Source organism: Carassius auratus, chromosome 22, assembly GCF_003368295.1.
Source record: "Carassius auratus strain Wakin chromosome 22, ASM336829v1, whole genome shotgun sequence".
Lineage (NCBI taxonomy): Eukaryota > Metazoa > Chordata > Actinopteri > Cypriniformes > Cyprinidae > Carassius > Carassius auratus.
In genome coordinates, this window is record NC_039264.1 from 22450081 (window position 1) to 22472628 (window position 22548).

General features: G+C 36.4%; 1 protein-coding gene across 1 annotated transcript; it reads right to left on the reverse strand.

Moving 5' to 3' along the window:
• Positions 1–5592: 5592 nt before the first annotated feature.
• On the reverse strand, positions 5593–22103 carry LOC113040038 (phospholipid phosphatase 2). Its single transcript, XM_026198258.1, has 6 exons — positions 21637–22103; positions 9055–9206; positions 8634–8896; positions 8495–8552; positions 6704–6880; positions 5593–6567 (listed from the first exon to the last, which is right to left on the reverse strand). The coding sequence occupies exons 1-6, from the start codon at positions 21698–21700 to the stop codon at positions 6430–6432; spliced, it is 852 nt and encodes a 283-aa protein (XP_026054043.1). The 5' UTR covers positions 21701–22103; the 3' UTR covers positions 5593–6429.
• Between the last annotated feature and the right edge of the window lie 445 nt (positions 22104–22548).

Below are 22548 nucleotides of genomic sequence, written 5' to 3' on the forward strand. Positions count from 1 at the left end.
AAAAAATAACGAGTAATGATATTCAGAAAAATAAAGCTCAACTCAACGAAATACGCAAACGATAAAGACAGTAGAGCACGTGCTCCACTACTAACTGGCCTATATATTGGCCTATATTTACTGTGAAGTATATTTTTTAAATAGTATTTTTTAACCAAATGTTTTGATTTTTAAAATCGTAACTTTCACACTATGCATCTTATTATTGCACATTATTCCATCATAAATATTTGAAAATATATGAACATATTTCAACGACTGTCCATGTATATTCTCAGGAATAAATGCTGTTGAATTTTTAATTGTATTTAAAATTGTAAAAAATATATGTTTTGATAGTCTGGCCGCAGAACTTTTGAGAAATAACTCCTTAAAAATAAAACAATATAAAACTTCCGTCAAAGTAGTTTTCAGGATCGAGTCAAAGGGCATTTGAGGTGTTATACTTTGAATGTCCAGGAGGAGTCAGTATATCACACATTACGTACATGTGGGGAAAATACTTTTTTTTTTACTACTACTGTAATATGGAGATCATCTATGATATAATTTATTTGTATTATTATTTTTTATGTAAAATAATAATAATCATTATTATTATTATTATGAAAACATATATTTACAGTTTCTTTATTTATAAATCATTTAACCTTTCACGACATACCCAGATGGACCCAAAGAGATGTTGTCAGATTTAATGTCTGGTATAGCTAAGAAACCCCTATGGTTCTTGTCTTTCATATTCACTCCAACATTAACTTTTTGGATCTTTAAATACTCAATATGTCTCCTCTCTCAAGCCTAACCTTGGCAGGTTAACAGACACTGTATTTTTCAGGCCTGAGCCACTGCAGCTCAGTCCAGATGTCTCTTGTGGATCTTCTGACCTCAACAGGAGCCAAACGTCTCCTTAGACTTAGCTGCAATTTGAAGGTAGAAAGTTGCAAATGTATTAACAGTTACATTAACATTTATTGACTAGCCTTACATCTTGAGATAGTGTCTGAATTAATAGTCAGCGTGTTGTTCATGAAGTGTACAACCGTCCAATGTGTGTTACCTGTTATAATTCCTCACAGAGCCGCAGAGAACAGCAGCAACAGTGAGCGAGGATAAATATATAAACCCGTCCAGCCGGTGGTTGGGATGGCCGGGAGCCAGACTTCACTGACCCCTGAGCTGAAAGAAGTGTAGCATTGTCTCTCTGGGCCTCCAGCTCTGTGCATTTTAAAAATGAACAGCCGATCCCTTCTGGATTATTTACTTTTGCCAGGCTATATGCCACATATGACTCAGTATTACTACACCTTCCATTTTTCCTAAAGCAAGGAGGCCTTTTTTTTTGGCCAATAATGAACTCTACAGAAAATAATTTTAATAATTTTAGTATGTTTTTGTAGCTGTTTGGATGTATTTATAAAGGAGAAAATGAGAAAACCTGACATTTTGAAGATGAAAATGGCGTGATAAGTTATAAGATATATGCTAGTACCAAAGGATACTGACATTTCAGAAGCATATTGTAAACAATATTAAAAAATAATAATAAACGCACTCGCCAAAAAAAAATCATTTAACGTGAAAACCAGCCATATTTATGTTTAATAAATTCAGCGCTCTATCAGATCACTCCTAATGTTTACCATAGACAGTAAAAGAAATGTATGTTTACATAGCAGTGCTGTATATCAGTCCGCTGATTGGCGCCGGTCTCGTATCAACATGAAATAGGAGGAGCTAATAATAACGGCCTCGCGGCTCGCGCTGTGTTTCCCGCAAACGTGACTGGCGCCGTTATTTTCTCAGTTAGCTACGTGTATCAACAACATCGATAACAACATTGAAAACAACATCGATAACATACAGGTAAGGTTTAAAAATAATTCCAAAAGGCATTTTGAGCATAAACATAAATGGGAGTAAAATCACACCTGCCATTTTGAGGGAAATCGTTTCCCAAGGGCTCTGAACAAAATGACATTAGCGAACACAAACGTCGTTAAAAAAACATAAAAGTAGCAAACGTAATAGCCACCTTTTTCCAGCGATTAAAAATTATGTAAAGCACTTCTGGTTTGTGGAAGTTTCACGTTCCTTACGTTTGGTAAACTTTGATGTGATGTACAACAATATAGCTATTCATGATGATATGTTGAAAGTAATTTGTTAATGCTTAATTTTCTTTTAATGATCGACTGTTGAAGGGTGAGTATAATAATGTCTCCTCATCGTATCCAGTTTTTGAAAATGCTTATTGTTGCGGTCAGGGGTGCTTCACAAGACCCCGGGCCCTATGCATAGGCAGTCCTAATGCCCCCCCTTGAAAATATATATTCCAGACTTTTAAAGGGCCCTTTCTTCCTTTGGGGCCCTGGTAATCAGTACTGGTTTTAACCCCAGTCCGGTGCCCCTGATTACGGTCATAGAGCGAACCTTTTGCTGACCGTTTACAGTGTAAAAGGAAGTTACTCCCATAAATCGCGCAATGCATAATGGAGCATAGGAAAAATGTGTATAGGCTATAACATGAAATGCAGTTCACCCAAGCTAAAAGATTCATTAGGGCTTTTCACACTGTGCTTAGACCCTGGTTATCCACACCGCTTTTAACCCCTGGTAAAGAAGCGTTTCACACCTTTAACTTAAAAGCAGTGCACCGCCTTTTTACCGGGGTTATGAACAGGGGCGTTGCACAAGATCCTGGGTACTATGCATAGGCAGTCCTGATGGGCCCCCATGCCCCCCCCCCATGAAAATATCCAGGTGAAATAAAATATACAGACTTTTCAAGGGCCCTCTCTTCCTTCGGGGCCCTGGTAATCAGTACTGGTTTTACACCCAGTCCAACGCCCCTGGTTATGAAACCAGCTTAGTTTGTTCAGTGTTAAAACAGAGCGGTGTTTCCTTGTTGCTGCTGGATGCTTGGCGACAGACAGCCAATCAGAAATTGAGCAGCAAGGCATGATGACCACGTCGGTAACAGGAAACATGCGTCGTGTGAAGAGAAAAATAAGAAATGTCAAAAGACGGTTAACCCAGTTAACAGTTAAGCCCAGTATGAGCAGTGTGAAATTTGATCACAGAAAACCCAGGAGGGGTTTAGGATGACCCAGGGTTAACCATTTCAAGCCCTATTCTGGTAAATCCAACTTTGCTGCTTTGAACAACACTATTGTGTATTTTAAGGTTGTGGTAAGTCTAAATGGCTATCATTGAAAGTGCAAAACAACTGACAGGGGGAATTTTGCTGAATGTGACCAGCTAACTGAGCCATCTTCAAACAAAATGACACATTCATTAATTACTGGAGGAGGTATCAACAGCTAAATGTGACAACGGACCTAAAATCTTCCCCAAAGGAATAAAGGTGCTAAATCTGTTAGAGCAACTTAGGCTTTCTTTGACATCTTCTAAAGCCCGCTCTTACATAAGCTGAGAGGAATCAGGCCAGATGGAAACCCACAAAATAACAACTTACATTTGAGGTAAAAGGAGCACAACGTGATATGGAGTAACAAGAAGTTTATTTTGTCACACCATTGCCATTTGGGAACACAAAGGTAGGTTGGAAGCCTTGTTAGCATCCTGACCAGTGGTTTCAGTGCCTGCTAGCCTATGATATAACACAAACAAAGAACAGAGCATGTGCAACCAACTACAGATCTGCCCATACTGAGTGCACATACTATTACAGGTGCTTCTTAATAAATTTGAATGACGAGGAAGAGTTCATTTATTACATTAACATTCAAATTGTGAAACTCACGTATTAAATTCAGTGCACACAAACTGAATTTAGTAGATTAAAAAGTAGATTAAGTCTTTGTTTTTTGTTTTTTAATTGTGATGATATTGGCTCATATTTAACAAAAATCCACCAGTTCACTATCTCAAAAAATTTGAATATGACGAAATGCCAATCAGCTTATCAACTCAAAACACCTGCAAAGGTTTCCTGAGCCTTCAGAATGGTCTCTGAGTATCATTGACACCCTTCACAAGGAGTGTGAGTCACAAAAATGCATTGGCTATAAGCTGGCTATTCACAGAGTGCTGTATCCAAGCATGTTAACAGAGAGTTGAGTGGAAGGAAAAAGTGTGAAAGAAAAATGGACTGAGGCTGGGGTCAAGGCATCAAGAGCCACCACACACAGATGTGTCAAGGAATTTGGCTACTGTTGTCATATTCCTCTTGTTAAGCCACTTCTGAACCGAAGACAACCTCAGAGGTATCTTATCTGGGCTAAGGAGAAGAAGAAATAGACTGTTGCATTTGGTCCAAAGTCATCTTTTCAGATGATAGAAAGTTTTGTATTTCATTTGGAAACCAAGGTCCTAGAGTCTGGAGGAAGGCTGGAGAAGCTCATAGCCCAAGTTGCTTGAAGTCCAGTGTTAAGTTTCCACAGTCTATGATGATTTGGGGTGAAATCTTATCTGCTGGTGTTGGTCCATGTTTTTTGAAAACCAAAGTCACTGCACAAGTTTACCAAGAAATCTTGGAGTACATCATGCTTTTTTCTTCTGACTAGCTTTCTGAAGACGCTGATTTAATCTTTCAGCAGGATTTGGCACCTGCCCACACTGCTAAAAGCAGGAAAAGTTGGTTTAATGACCATGGTGTTTGTGTGCTTGACTGGACCGTAAACTCACCAGACCTGAAGCACAGAGAGGATCTATGATATATTGTCAAGAGGAAGATGAGAAACAAGAGATTAAAAAAAAATGCAGATGAGCTGAAGGCCACCATCAAAGAATCCTGGGCTTCCATACATTCTCTCAGCAGTGCCACAAACTGATCACCTCCATGCCACGCTGAATTGAGGCAGTAGTTAAAGCAAAAGGAGCCCCTACCAAGTATTGAGTACATGTACAGTAAATGAACATACTTTCCAGAAGGCCAACTATTCACCAAAAATGTTTTTTTAAATATTGGTTTTATGAAGTATTCTAATTTGTTGAGATCGTGAATTGGTGGGTTTTTGTTAAATGTGAGCTAAAATCATCACAATTAAAAGAACCAAAGACTTAAAACTACTTCAGTCCGTGTGCATTAGATTTATTTAATACACGAGTTTCACAATTTGAGTTGAATTACTGAAATAAATTAACTTTTCCTCGACATTCTAATTTATTGAGAAGCACCTGTATATCATTTGAATTTATTATATAATAATTGAATATTAGAGTATTCAGCAATGCATTTTCTTTTCAATTGCTTCACCTTGACATTGCATTGTAATTGGAGGACTAATTAAGCTCTTGAGATTTCATTTTGAAAGAAAGCTGACTAATTTTGACCATCTCTCATTTGTAGTCATGGCTGTGAGTGAAAAAATGGTAAACATTAAAAACCTGGCTACCGCAGTGCTGGACAGACGGTCAGGAAAGTGCCCTTAAGCTAAAATAAACAACACTTGCAAACCAAATAAGATCAAACGTGTTTGGTAACCACTTCTGGCTGATATGTCCTTTACGGTATATAAAACTAAAGTTTACCTTTGGATTGAATTCATGTTAATTCATGCGCAACATAAACACATAGTATTGACATTAGACTTCTGAATTAAAATATGCTAACTGGATATGCAAACATTAAATGTACCATGCAAATGTATTTTTATTTATTTTCTTAGTAGAATGCAGATGTAATCAAAACAGATTCCATTTCATAATTTTGAGGCTAGTGAGTTTTCATGTAACAAAAAGAGAAAAATCTGAAACATAAAAAAAAATTAAATAATAATAATAATAAAAAACAACAACAACACAATGCAGCACTGAACCAACAAGCAGAATAATATGACAGATATTTAATAAGAATTTGGACAAACGCAAAAACAACAATTCAAAAGTTCAATGAAGCCAGCTTTTTAAAATGCATAAACTGAAAATATAAAGATGCACAACAGGCTTGCAGATGCTGTAGTGGTATCTCACGTTTACATTTTTTCAGGTTTAAACACAGGGGAACAATAAGATAACCTAGCAATTTAGTTTTTACATTATTCACTATTTGCAGTCCAGATTACTAAGGCACATAATATTAGCAAAAGTGATTTCTGACATTTTAAACGACAGAATGCAGTATTCTGTTGGGTCCATCGATTTATATAAGAAAAGCAAGCCATTATTTACACAACCGTTAGATTAATAATTCAGATTATACATGCCGTACTTGACTTTGTCCAAAACCTGGTCCAGTATATATACACCACATCAATCCGACCCCTCAACATCCTCAGCAAATAATTCTGATTAAAATAATCTGATTAAATATGTATAAAAAGTTCTCTGCCATTCAAAAGAAATGAAGACGCACTCAAAGGAGGACCATTGTGAGCATTGCAGTCTTGCTCCGCCCCCTCCTGTCAGTCCAGTGGTTTGTGGGAGATGTAGTGTTCGGCCTCATTTCTCTCACACAGGTCTAGATTAGCAAACATGGTTATTGTGCGCCACCTCGCTTAAAGGTAAACGTAAGCTTGTTTTCCTTTCCTCACTGTCCGCTGTCTCTGGACTTGAGCACTGAGGATAAGGACGGACCTTGAAGAAATTTGATACATATCGTACCTGCAAGAGACAATGACTGTTAGCAGTTTTGCAGTAATAAAATCACAATATTATGCTTTATTTATATATTTTTTATGATGTTTCTGGATATTTTGGGGGTAAATTGTCCCTTTAAAGGAAAAATTGGTTAACTCACGGTGAGAATTGCAATGAGCGCTCCCTGGAAGAGCCCGACCAGCACGTCGCTCCAGTGGTGCTTATAATCAGACACACGAGTGTAGCCTACATACACCGCGAAGGCCACCAGGAAGAACTGGATAGTGGGCCTCAGGAGACGAGCCCATTTTGCATTCAACCTGGCCTGAACATAGAACTGGTGAGAGAAAAGAAGAAGAGGTGACTTTCATTAGACTTTTTTTTTAGCCTTTGGAAAATAACAAATGTTAGCATTATCTCAGAGGGCTCTCTAAATAGCCTTTAAGATTTGCAGTACGTTTGTTTGCGTTGTAATTCATCAGGAAATCATTTTGTACTAAGACGAATGATGCAGAACCTGTCTTGGCTGATTTCAGAGATTAGTTTTTATTGTGTGTTATGTTCTCGGATAGTTTCATTAAATTAGTTCCAGTTCGTTTGCAAACTCTGCAGCAACATAATGAATAATGATAACTGCAAAAATGTGAACTCGTACACATTATATTCCTCACTGTTTCCCATTTTCTGTGCTTCAAAAACAATTGCACCCAACTAAGCCTTAATGTGCAGTCATATTAGCAAAAGTTTTCACAGGCAAAAAAGATAATTGTCAAATGTAGCTATGACTGAACACAGTCATTTTCAAACCAAGCAGCCTTCTGTCAGACAATGCGGTGAGTTTGCCTGACCAGTTTGGACAATGCAAAATGTTTGTGGAAATTCCCAATGGCATGGATTCCTATCGAATAACTAGATTTTGCCTTGAAAATGTATTGAGCACCAGTAAATGTCATTACATTCATTGACAAATTGAAATATAACTGTAGAATTAATAACTATTTTCAAACAGGTTTCCCCATCTGCCATTGGTCACAAAAACACATAATCCCGCACGTCCTGATTTTGCCAAGTCCGATGTGTTCCTAGGTCAACATATTTTGTTGACCCTGGAACAACATTTTACTCCAAAAATATATTCTTAACCATATCCCTACACCTAAACCTAACCTTAACCATGAGTAATCCCTAAAATCAGAGGAAATGATAGATGAATGACACTGATGTACAAGCACCAAACACTGATTTTAAGCATAAACTTCCCAAAATCTATAAACTGGTTCTTCAAATCTGATTGGTTAATCACAATGTTGTTCCAGGGTCAACAACGATGTTGTCCCAGGAACATGTCTCACTTGGTAAAATCAGGTTAGGCCATAATCCCACCCCCAAACCTGTGTTTAAGGTTTAAAGGAATCATGAACTGGCTTCTTTTTTTTTTTTTTTTGTTTATATTGTTCTCTAAGGTCCACTTATAATGTTATCAATATTTTTACATCAAAAACCCTCATCATGTAGAAGTAATAGGCTATTTTCTGTCCTGTTTTGACCCCCCTTATCTGAACGCTCTGTTTTGATGGATTGTAGACTCGTCGTGAACGCCCTCTGCTTTGATTGGCTAACAGTTGTGTAAGTTTGACAGCCTACATACTTCTTAGATGGATGTTTGCCTCTCTTAAGACTTAGTGCTCCTGTTATTTACACTAGATGTGTGAATTGGTGGGCGGGGCTAAACAGTTCTCAATCTTCTGCAGACGTGGTGTTTATCCAGACTATTGTGTCAAAGTGGCACGTCATTTTTGCAGATTAGCTTCAATAGAAGCTGTTTTAGACTAACAAGATAGTTTTAAGTTCTGAAACTTGCACAATGTTTTTATAGTACAAAGACATCAAGGCCATTTTGATGACCCCTTCAATGTTTACCATATTAGCTTGTGGCTGCTGTAGCACTCACCGCTAGAAACAGCATGCAATACATCCCAAATGAGGAGTGACCCGAGTAGAAGGACAACCTACGACACACAAATCACATACGGTTTCAATAGAAATAAACTGAAATCAAGCCGTTAGTACATATACAGTAAGAAACATACCGGGCTTCAGTTACATCACTTTTGGGGCCAGTGCAGTTGATCGTGGCCATGTATCCGTTGCAGATTTTGGGAGCACAAATGGTTAAGAAATATGGCCGTGGTCGCCCAATGGTGTACTTGGCCATGTCTGTCAGTGATTGGCTGACGGCTCCCCCAAACAAGAAGGGACCCAGCACCTTATATATGGCTGACAAATATCGATTAAAGGTAGAGTTGGAGTGAATTTTTTTGCTGTACACCAGATATGCTTCACCCGAAGATATCTAGAAGAACAGAAGAGGTAACTGTTTAGAAATGAATATTGCGAGCACATAACTCTGTGTTGTTTTGCATAATTAAATGGATCATAAACGGACACTGTGTTAAGAATCAGCGTGTGACTCATGGGATGATGATGGAGATCAGTGAATGAGGGACTCACGATGATGATGGTGCAGGTGATGGTGACTACAGCCATTGTCACGTTGGTGATTGTGTCGTCTTTTACAGGGTAACTAATGCTCTCGTCTGGACAGTAGATGCCTCGCTTGTATGGCTGGGACACAATATTCAATATCACAAAGGGCAGAGAAGCTACAGGAAAGAGGAAATGAGACAAAGAATAAATACATGAATAAATAAAGCGATCTAAAGCGATAATGCTTCATAAATTAGTTATTTTCTAATGTGGAGAATATAAAGGGTGAATATCCTGAAACCCGACAAGAACCATATTTAAAAATAAAATAAAGAGTCATATATAAAATAAAATATTTTCAACCATTTCTAATTACATTAATTTCAAAACAACAATTTTATATTTATTTTATAATTGAATGCATATATTTTTATAATATATTTAAAAATCATGGTATGTTTGTTTAACTAACCAATTTGGTAATTTTATAATTGGATATAATTCAGTCAAACATATTTCTTTTGATTTTTTTTTGCTTTGTTTTTTTGTTAGTTACAAAAGATAATTACACACACACACACACACACAAAAATACACACATCTTGTAATTTTTTTCTCATCATGACAAACATTTTAAATCCATTAAATCATGAATTTATACATGCTTCACACACACACACACACACACACACACACAAAATACAATATATACACAAATAAAACTGCAGCAGTTATTTTTGCATCACAGATGATTTCATGAAATGCAGCATAATCTTTTTTTAAACAACTGTTAGACTACCATCTGAACTCTGTTATGGAAGCAGTGACTATTTATAGTAAACCTCTTTTTTTCCTAAGAGTCACACGGAAATTAATCCCACAGCTATGAGGAAGTCACCTGACCACACCATCTTAACCCAAAACACGTTGTGCTCCATACCATAAACACGACTGTACACACCCACAGCCCAGACATCCTTTCCACAACGCCTTAGTCAGTCAACTGATGTGGCTAGAGATGCATATGTCTGAACGCAGTCACAGCGTGATCCTTTAATGAGTGGAAAATGTCCTTGGGACATCCATAAAATGTTACAAAATCACCCAGTAACCATGTGATCCTAAACCACAGCGACTCGAGAAAACAGTAAGGACAATCATACTTCCTGTAAATCCATTTTCTATTGATCAATGGATGTGTAAAAGTGTTGTAGTAAGTTTGCATATCTTTATCACAAGAAAATGTAAATATTATTCTGCTTGAATGGTATCTATAGCATATGTGTAGATATTTTAGGTATGCTATGAACACGACATACCTATAGAGATATCAGAAAGATGCTACATCAGTAGAAAACATGCAGTTAAAAATGTTCAAGGATTCTGGACCTTCTAGTTGATTCATGTCTAAATATGTATTTCCAGCACACAAACCAGAAATGCCTTTTATACCACTGTGGTATTAAAATGTACAAGAGGATCTGTGAGTCAGACCCCAGTCAGGTCTGTCTCAAATATAACTCTGGGCTCAATGTGAAGGAGCTGCTTTCAGCCAGGCAGTTTTCATATTAGAAAATAAATCTGTATAATATTATTCTACAAGGGCCATTAAAAAATACAAACAAGAAGTTCATAATCTGTACATAAGGGACTCGTTAATAATCATACAATATACTACTAAAAACATTTCTATAAAGCACCATTCACACAAGACTGCAGCTCAAACTTGCTACACCTTTCTTTTTCTTCAAACCAAAATTCTTAAGTCTTTACAAAGATGCCTTCTTTTGTTTTGCACCTTACAAAACACCATACTTTTCCAGACAAATGTTTAAAAATGATTGTTTTGTTTTGCTCTGCACCTTACCAAACAAAATGTTGTCTTTTTTGTGTTAAAGCAACAATTTGAAGGTTTTTTGTTTTGTTTTTTTAGAAAAATTACTATAGTTGTCTTCAGACTCATCTTTTGTTGATAGTTTATAGGGAGAGAGAAAAATATATATATATTTTTTTACCAATCTCTTCAAATTTGATGCAATTTAAAAGTTTGGCACTAGAAATTTAGAAACTTTGAAAATCTTTGAAAAATAAGTTGAAATGCAATGGTGCAACATAACTTATCCAGAACAAGTCATTTTGAGTTCCAGTGTATACTTGAGACAAGTAGCTTCATTTTCTCATGACAACAGACAGAGTAATAAAATCATAGAGGCACTTAGGAACAAATAAAACTGTCTTTGTATTCCCAAAAACAAAGAACTATGGTGTTTGAAATGACACTGTATTTCCATACACTGTGGTCTGAACAGTGACAATAAACACACAAAACATAATGCACTGACAAACCTGAAAGCTGAGATCCTCAGCGGTGCACTATTAAAACAATACCACTCATGTAGCTTTGCCCCAAAAACAATAATTATTATTAAGTTCCATGTAACTGAAAATATAATTTTTAATGTTTAGAGTAATGATTAACAATTTGGTCAAAAATCCAGGTCAAAGGATTCTGCCGATAAGATTAAATCAATTTTTAAACGTATTGAACCATACTTTTTAAATGAATAACATGTGAATAATGAATAACACTAATTATTTCATAGTACCTAACTAATGTTAACTGAAGACACTTTAAAATTAAAAGATGTATTATTAAATAACAGACGCAACTTGTAAAACTATAGTTCCACCATTCAACTATCGGTGCCGATTAATCTGCCAAAACGATCAATCGGTCGACCTCTACTAACTAACTACTGAATTAGACTCTCATCTCAATCAGGCCCCGTTTACACCAGTGCATTTAAGTTTTAAAGAGCATAATTTTTGCTATGGTTACACTACTCCGGCGTTTTCGACAATCGAAAATGGAGACTTTTGAAAACGCTCCAGACCACGTTTTTGTTTAAAAACTCGGAGGTTGCATTTCAGTGTAAACGGACCAAGACTGAGTCTTTTGAAAACGATGGCATAGTTGCACACATTTGATCTGTGTATACATGACGACCGTGTAAACAATAACATGATATGTATAGGTAGATTGTCCATTCAACCACTTTAAGCCATGCAGATGTGTCTGAAATCTGAATAATAGGAAATTTACCTTATACATAGATCTGAGATCGTTTATGAAATGCAGTGTAGACGAGGATTGTTTTCATTTCAAATCGAAAACGCAGTAGTGGAAACAGGACCTCAAACTGATGCAGCTTTTTTTACTAGTTTATTCATCATTGTAATTCTGCAAGGTCCATTTTAAAGATACACAAACAACAAGCTCATAACATGAATGTAAAAAATAAAGTGCTCACTGAGTTTAAGAAAATAGTCCAGCTTTTTATAGAGCAACGTTCATACAACACTGTAGCTCAGTTTACTTGCACCTTACCAAAAAAAAAAAAAAGTTTGAAAAACTCTAAACTAATTTTTTTGAGTTGTTTTCCTCCAAAATATTTACAAATATATTTTGTTTTCTTTTGTTATGCACTTTGCAAAATACGTTTTTTGAAAAACAGTTACAGATGTTTTCTTTTAATCACCTTATAAAAAAGTTTTAAAAAAAAATCATTTTGCTTAGTTGTTTTATTTTCTTTTGTTTTTCACCTAAAAAAGTTATAAAAAAAAAAACATATGCGCTATAGTTTGTTATATTAAAAGAAAACAAAAACTGTTACATTACCTTAAACTGTTTACTAGCAAACTAGTTTACTCAAAATGATGTGATCCACTTGCTAAAAAAATTGCTTACTGAATGGAAACTTGTATTTTTGTTTCCATTAAGGAAATGTATTCTTTACGAACAATGTAAGAAAACTAAACTTTCCCTCAGTTCTCATGGACCATCCTGTTTAAAGAGACCCCAAAACAATGGCTCCAGTTTTATCACTCCATTGAGATTCAGACACTTTGAGGATCTGGAGCTGAGCTTGGATGGCCTTGTCTGTGTGTTTGCCAGTTGAATACACTCCAAACAAATGAAAATAAAAGCCCAATAAAACAGTCAAATTTTTCCCTTTGTCTCTCCAAACTTTTCAACTGTTGAGACACGTTATTAGGAAACAAAAATACAAGTAAAATTGCAAGATGGAAAACTAAAAGATCTCCCCCAGAGAAGTCCTTTTTTTAATTTCAAACGGTCATTGAGTAATGACAAACACAATCAAAACATCGAGAAGCATTGAGAACCGAGTCTAAAATCTGTCAGCTTTACCTTTAAAAAGGCTGAGCTGTGTATTCTGGTTCTCATCAGTGAAATTCATCAATATTACTCACAAAATATTTTCCAGACTGTGTACCCACGGAATCAAGTCAGTGTAAGGTACATTAAACATGGTCAATGTGGAAGAGCTTCAAACGGTTCGAGTTCAAAGCCTCAGTTGGCAGGTGCGAGCTCAGCACTCATTTAATTACACAATGAAACAGGACTGCAGGGAGAGATGTGGCACGCAGAAGTGAGGGGGCGAGATGTGCTTGAAGAAAGTTGTGCTTGACACCCAACATATTGCAGTATTGGGGCAGTGCTTAAGGAAAAACGAACCTGGTCTCAACTGCCACCAGCCCTCACCCTTCAACCATTCCCCGAAACAAATTAGTTCCATTTACCATTTCAAGGTACAGGAAGTGAAATTTCCTGTAAAACATTAAAAGGACCTCATTTTGGAATGAGGTCTTTTTATGAGTGTTTTTATGCTTTTTTCTTCTTCATGCTATGTGAATAAATGCAATGCATTCTAGCCCTTAACTAAACATTTCACTAAAAATAAAACTTCTGTCATCATTTGCTCACAATCAGGTAGTTTTTCCTTGATAAAACGTAGTTTAAGAAGGTTCACACTTCTCTCTTTTACTTGCAATAAAAGTGGATGGGGTCCAAATTAAAATGGTCCATACAACTTGCTCTCTATATTCCAAGTCTGGCTAATTCATATGATTAGCACTGTCATGTAAATTTAAGTACTTGATAAAAAAAAAAATCTTACCCGTGACGATTAACAATTACAAGTTCATTACTGCCTTCAGGCATTTGATATAACGGTGTACATAGCCTATATTTATATTGTTTTACTACATTATCTATTTTTACTGTTTTATTTAATTGACTTGTTTTTGATATTTTATTTTTAGGCAATATTAATTGCCACATTCCTATTATATATGTCTTTTAAGTAATTTCAAAGTTTATTGTTTGCTTAGGTCAATTTAAATTACCATGAGAAATTATCAGATTACCCAATTAATCGTCATGATACTCATCCAATTACTCGATTCCCAAAATAATTTTAGTGACAGTCCTACATGAGATGGGTTTGGGACAACATGAGGGTGACCAAATGATATCAGACTTGATCCATGAGCTCCTAATATGGGGGAAAAAATTATAAGGTCAATGCAGCATTTCAAGAAACTGTAACAAAGCAACATGGTGACTTAACCGAGAGGGCGAGGTCATCCTTTTGCCTGTCCCACAGACAAAAATGAAGTCCTATAGTCTCCACCTCATTCATGTTTCTCTCTTTGTTTAGAGCATCCGCCCACTCCTTCATGAACACTATAAATACGAAGGGCAGAACAGTGTGTTACTTTATTTGGTTCAAACCGATGTGTAGTTACGGTATGTGGGATAATTGGTGGCAATCTGAGGCTGAAACGGTTACACTTTCCCTCACACCACTGGAGGAACGCCAGGGCTATTACTGGACGAAACTAGCAGTTTCATTCAGTAAACAAAAGGAAATGTTCTCAGCAAAATAAAATTCTGTTATTGTTTACTCACCCTCATGTTATTTTTACACCGAACGTACGTAGATGTTCATCAGAATGTCTGGATACAATGAAAGTGAATGGGAACCAGAGACAGTGCCATGCGAAAGTATTCATACCCCTTCATTTTTTCACATTTTGTTAATTCCATAGAAAGCAAAGTCATACAGTGAGAGTTAATAAAATAGGACCTTTCGCACCACTTTAGTTCCAAAACTAAATGTACAGTACTAAAGTACTGGGAGGATTGTGCGCAAACTATTACCCAAGTACTATTTAAAGGATTGCATTCGCATCAACAGTGTGTACTAGGACGTGACGTAAGATGGTCGACATATGTCATTTGTGCACGATGTTCAACAACGTCATCAAAGAAGAACAACTTTAACAACAGGAGGATGGAAGATGCGGTGATCGGAGCTGTTTATGCTGTTTCTCACGAGTTTCACAATAATGGAGATGAAATGTTGACATATGCGTACTGTTAATGTTTGAAAGAACTGAAAAAAAGATTAAGAATCTCCAATGACAACTGGCAGTGCTACAAGTGCCTGCACTTCAGTGTCCGTCCATCTATTGCTGTTCATCACACTTACAAAAAAGTTGACACAATGTATATTGTATGTTTAAACGGCATTTTAAATCATGGCGGGTGAGGGCGTTTTCGAAACGCCAATCATTGTATACTTACCAGCACATTTGGTAATACCCTGGATGTAAGAACCTGCTCCAGAGTAGGAGCTAATTTGTTTCTCGAAAAAGACAGTCTGGTACTAAGATCGCATCCAGTTCCTGTGGTGCGAAAACGCCCAAAAGTGGGTAGTTCCACAATTAGTTCTGGTACTATGAAAATGTTAATGTGGTGCGAAAGGCCCTAGTGGCACTTATTTAGTTTCAAGTAAACTTTTCCTTTAACTTTAGCATTCAGTGGCTTAAACCACTTTACAACAAGCTACTTGTCAAAATGATTTTTTTTTATTGTTGTACTTTTGTTTTCTTTGAGCACAAAGTATTCTCGTAGCTTCCTAGCATTACAGTTGAATAACTGATGTCACATGGACTATTTTAAGGATGTCCATATCTTTTTGGGCCTTGTGTGGTATTCGCGTTGCTATCTATGGAGGGTCAGAAAGCTCTCTGATTTCATTAAAATATCTAAAATTCTGTTTCAAAGATGAACGAAGATCTCTCAGGTTTAAAATGGCATGAGTAATTAATTTCCATGTTTTGCCAGAAAATTACCATTTATGATGTACGTAAACACACACTACTCTATTTCTCCCGCTCTCTCCCTACAGACGCACACACGGAAACATAACACATGCTCTATAACGTCAGCGCTACTCTGACGATTTTAGCAGTAAAATAATTTACATGACAAGCTTCATGACATTTCTCACAAGAGTGGTAACAACGGCACTGAACGTGAAGAAAGTGAAATAAAAGTTTCACTACTAGTAGGGACGCTGCTGCCGAACACTTTTGAGATACACATAGCCTACTCAAAGAGGGAACGCTAATTCACAGACTCTCTCTCTCTCCCTTTCTCATAGCTTAGTTATTAACTGTATTAACTGCGTTTGTCTGCTATCAATGGCTCAATCCTCCATTACTAGGTTTGGCGTTTTGTAATTAGCAATGGAAGCGTTGGATGAGATGCAGAAGAAATTAATCCTACTCACAATAGCGTTTTATTACAAAAACCGAACGAATACTTTGAAATATATAATCTGATCTATGTCTGGTGGTGTTAACCGTAGTATACACACAACAATTGACTCTGTTGAATTATCAAAAATATGCTTTGCATCACCACCTCGGGTGTGCATTATTTTTCCCATCGTCAATTATTCCTTAACTACTTGGAAGGTTTCGAAGCACACTAAAAAAAAATTGGTGTACGACTTACTTTGAAACTATTTTCAGTCTGAAATTGACTCCGTAAATAGATTACTACAAAGAAAAATAGGCTTCGAAAACTAATATTTATAGTGTAGCTTTCCCAAGAAACTGAAATTATGAGAGCATTTAGTTCATACACCTACAGTAAATCTGAATTGTGCTGCTTGCAGTTTCAAGGACGCATGAGTTGGTGTATTTCCAATGAAAAAAAATAAAAATGGGAAAACCCACTCAAAAAAAACAAAAAAATCTTGTCTTTGGTTTTGGCTACAGGGAGTAGCCCATTTTCGTAGGGTCGGCTTCGACCTTCACCCTAACATTGGTTCACCACCTTTCATTATCAAACACACCCTCTGTTTTTACTGACTTATCTTGAATCCTAACTCATTTCAAGGTGCATTAACAAAAACACTCAGCTTTCAACACCAGCCTTGATCCATTCTGGCTCCATTTCAACATTCAAAGCCCAGTTCTTCCGAGCCGAACCCACAACGATCACGTTCTGTTCCTACTCTGAAGATGAAAATGAGATGTTCTGGACTTTCTTTGTGTGTTTTTTGGAGTGCCATCATAAGGGTTACGAAAATACAATCCTGTCGCCCCTTAAGTGAGAGTTTTGAAGGCGGTCTGTCTGCCGGCAGCAGTCCCTGAGCTGTAGTTTGGCAAGGCCGCCTGACTCATTTGGAAGCTATGTGCTGAGCATACAGCCTCGCAGGAGAGTCTGGAATCCTACTTCAACAAGAAACCCTCCCTCCTCCTCTTCTCTTTCGCCATACAGCAGAGTCCGTCCGTCCCAGCCCTCTACTTCCCCACGCTTATGCTCGTGTTTGATTTATGCTCTTGAAAGCTACGGAAATATATAACGTTGCATGGGAAATAGGCTAAATTGTACGCTTGTAGTGTTTAGCAAAATAGTTTTTGCTTTAAAGAAGGTTTCTGTGATTAATGGAACAGCGTTATGTTAATAGTCTCATGATGTGAGCAATTTCTGAACAATTTTGTCGATGTTGCAATTGCCATCTCACGCAGTCCTTTCTGAACAAGTTTAACCAAGACCTGAAAAATAATGCATGACAGCTCCAACAGCCTAAACTTTTCCTCGTCGTTTTCCCATATTATTTCGCCAGTAGTTCTTGGGAATTAGTCTGGCAATAGGTCTATGAGGCTAATTTTTCCAATTCTACCTGAAGAGCAGTCACTTACATTTTTTTTTTTCTAAAATGTTTCTAAAAATGTTTCATGCTTGCTTATTTTTATAAATTCTAATGTGTTTCCAAAAACAATGCATATACAATGCATTTAAGAAATGTATATTTTTATTTAGCAAGGATGCATTAAATTGATCAAAAGTGGAGCAGCACAGCTCAAATTCAACATTGATAATAAATGCTTCTTGAACACAAAATCAGCACATTAGAATAAAAGATCATGTGACACTCGAGACTGGAGTAATGAAGCTGAAAATTCAGCTTTACATCACTAGAATAAATTACATTCTAAAAACAGAAAATGTAATAATATGTCATAATATTACAGTTTTTAACTGAGCAGACATACATACACACACACATACATAGCATTTAACCCATGAAAATAAATAAATTCTTCTTGTTCGTGTAAACTACATGCGTGTTCTAGCTTGTACTTTGCTGAAGAAGTGATTTATTCTGGCATTCATGTTTCATAACTTGTTTGTACGAATCACTGTTTGTAACATTCCTCATCTGTAAGTCACTTTGGATAAAAGTATTTGCATGCAGGCCCTGTAAGCAATATAGCAATTATACTTTATTACAAAATACCAATACAATTCAATCTATAAAGGGGGTCTGTTGAAACAAGAAATGTTCCTTCACTGTACATTACAATTTTAGTTATTAAATAAAGTGCTTTATTGAAAATATTCAGCTACTGGTGAAAAAAAAAAAAGAAAAAGAAAAGGCCTGGAAAGTCCTACAGTACTGGGCCAAAAGCTTGGCTTTATATTAAACCGATAACTCCCATCAATTTAATTTTCACTGAAGTAAAACATTGATCTTGAAGCTTCGACTCAAATAGATGCTGAATATGATCTACCAAGTATTGTTTCTGTAAATACTGAATGATTGATAATGTAAAAAAAAAAAAACAAAGCATACCAGCATAGAGGGAACAGTAAAAGAGACGCCTGTGAGCTCAAGCAAAAGCCAGACGGTGTTTGTGTGGAGGGAAAGTTTACTTAGACAGAAGGAAAAGAGAAGCAGAGGGTGGTGGGCTGGATTGAATGTCAAATTCAGGGCTGGGAAAGGATATTACCGCCCAGAAACACTTACAGAAAGACTCCAGTAGCTGAACTCTGGGGACTTTCTGTTGTTTCTAAAGCAATCTGAGAGGCTGATATTTATTTGAAAATGACTGAATAATTCCACCTGTGCTTGCTTTCGTTAGCTCAATGCCAAGCGTCTCAAATTTACAGGACTTTGAGCTCTTTTTTATCTCCTTGTAGATCAATCAGAAACCAAAGTATGCATACACACTCATATATAGTTATGGGAGACACTGATTTTTTTCAGTGAAGAAGTTATTGACCTTTCTCAGATGTGCCTTTATTTCCAATAAATTTTTCTTTATCAGAAAACCGACAATATAGAAACATTAACTCCAACAAATGGGGAATTCTTGAATGCGGTTTGTATTATTGACAGAATTGTCATTTTCTGTCAATTATTCTGTTATGTTGGAAAAATATTGATGGTCTTTGTGTGTAAACTTTCCAAAAGCATCTGAGAACCAACAATGTCATGCGGTGCAACCCTGATCACTGTAGGTGAAGGTCAACAAGTCTCTTAAAATATCTGATTATTTGAACTTTTCATGACAGGGCAAGATTAGTTCAGGTGATAACACGTCATGTTATAATGTTAAGATGATATGAGTTCAATCACGTTATTTGTATTGCTGTCAAATGATTAAATCACAATTAATTGCATCCGAAATAAAAGATTTTCCTTACATAATATTTAAGTGCGTACTGTGTGTGTGTTTGTGTGTATGTAGGTATGTATATATATATATATATATATATATATATATATATATATATATAAATATACATACACACACACACACACATTCATGTATATATTTAAGAAAATGTTTGTATATTAAATATATTTATATATAATATAAAATTTAAATATAAATGTATAAACACATGTAAATATTTCCAATATATACTGTATGTGTGTTTATTTATATATACACATAAATAAACACAGCACACATACATATATTACATAAACAAAAACTTTTTCTTGGATGCGATTAATTGCAATTAATCGTTTGACTGCACTAGTTATTTGTAAAAATAAAAATGTTTAAAATGTTTTGGGAAATGTGTTTATTTACTTGATGGTTACAACACATTAACGTTATTTTAGTATTATTTATATTAAATTTATGCATTTAGCAACTTACAGTGCATTCAGGCTATCAATTTTTACCTATCATGTGTTCCGGGGAATCGAACCCCCAACCTTGCGCTAGTTTGCTTGCTAACGCAATGCGCTACCAGTTTATATTTTCAGTTTTCATTTCAATAGTTTTTTATGTTGTTTATTCATTAAAAATATTTCTATTTGGCTTTAATTTCTACTTGATTCAGTTTTAGTTTTAGTCATTTTAGTACTTAAACTTACTTTATTAAGTCCCCAACTAAACATTAAACATTTTATTTAGTTTTCCATATAACATGCGTTTATTTTTTAATTCAGCTTAATTTCGTTTGACTTTTTTTTTTATAGATTTAATCTTAGTTAACTATAACAACTGTGCACCAGATGACACTACATTAAAACGTTTGTTTAACCCTTTGTCATTGTAAGTGGTTTGACTAAGACAGTATTGTCCATCCCTGTCCACAACACGGACAGACAACCTCATATCAGTCCCTTCATCTAGACAGAGACATGTGCACCACGGTAAAGGTGTAGTGTGAGACTAAAGGTGAAGGATCGTGCCTAGGGCAAGTTCTAGCCCTCATGAAACCCAATGCTGGAGGTCGGAGAACACAGACACAATAAAGGACTTCAAAGGGCAGGTGCAGAAACTTCATCTCCCAGCGTCAAAGCAGGGTTACCACATGCTGTTAAGAAAAACACTGTGTTCCCGAGGAAGTGATGGTCAAGCTGGTTCACACTCACTTCAGCAAGTCGAATTTTCCGTAATGGGTAATACTATGTGACTTTGTTAGGATGTTTATGGTCAGTGGGTTTGTCTCATGGTCGGTCTGCAAGCAAAGCACCGAATAAAGCCAAAAATGCAAGAAAAGGCACATTTCTGTGGCACTTCAGCCTGCCAAACACTGTGGGAAATACTGACAAGCTTGGATCGCATTTCCATAAACAAATACTCAGCTTCCTGAAGTTGCAAAATCCAGGAAAAGAAGCCAGGATGAATGCAACTCCATTTGTAAACACACACAGAACACGCCTCCGAATACACATTTAAACATGAAAAAGCGCCTTATCGTGACACTTTTTTTGAACATGGCCTAAAGCATTTGCTTTTTACGTAAGATAACGTATATTAAATATTGACAAAAGTCAAAAGCTAAACCAGACTGGTCTTGAGATTATACATGGCGACAGCATGTCAAAATTGTTTATTGCAACTTGGTACAAAGCCAGTTTTGCAAGGTTGTGTGCTTATGCAAGGTTAGGGGAAAAATAAACGGATTAAAAAAATATCAAAAGACAATTAAAGCTTGATTTAAATGTAACTGACTAATCCAGTCGTCTCTGTTATATTTACAATTGCCAGTTTACCTTAAAATACGTTCTGTTATCGGTCAACAACCCAGTAACATAATAAGTCTATATTGTTAAGAAAAAAATGTTAGAAATGAATAAAACAACATTCAACAAACACTTTTAAGTTGCGATATGAACTGGTAAACTCGCTTACCTACGACAACACACAGCACGTCCACCAGGACGAAGAGTTTATTTTTCCTCAAGTCCGTCATCATTTCTTTAGTTCGGTTGCACTTTAAAACTAGCCCTTTAAATGTCACTTCATTTATGAGATGATATCAGAGATAATCCGCTTGGAAGAAGCTAAACAAAGCGAGCGCGACCAGTAGAGCGAGTTGTTCCGGCTCCGCTCTTGTACCTGCGCTCTTCGTGCTTCACTTCGGCTCTGAGGTGACGGTGAGAGACTTCACAGATCAGGCACTTCACAGGCCGACGCCAGGGCCGCGTTGGCGCACATACTGCTTTTCTAAAAACGGACTGCACGGCGTTCACCCCTTCCTGCTGGCTTTATTTGAAGAAGCATCCACTCCTTGTCCAAAAGCACGCCACTGTGTTGCCGCTCGCGCTCGCGCCGTGTCCACACCTTGACAGCGAGGTACGCGCATGCGCGAGCGCGCTGCCTGGACAAATCACTGCAGCTCTTGCACACACGAAATATGACGAACACAAACTCCTATGGCATATCATTACACAAATATGAACTTGGACAGTTCAGTCGTTACATTTGTTTGATTTTCAAGTATGCAATATGTGTGTGAATACAAAGGTATTTAGACCATAGATAGATAGATAGATAGATTGATAGATAGATAGAGACAACCCATATATGTGACAATGGACCACAAACCAGTCATAAGGGTCAGTTTTTTATTTTTTTATTTATTGAGACAACTATATGAACATCTGGAATCTGAGGGTGCAAAAAAAAAAAAAGAAAGGAAATTTGTCTTAAAAGTTGTCCTTTCTTATTAGCAATGCATATTACTAATAATATAAAAACATGTGTTTTGATATAGCTATTTACAGTAGGTAATTCACAAAATTTCTTAATGGAACATGATCT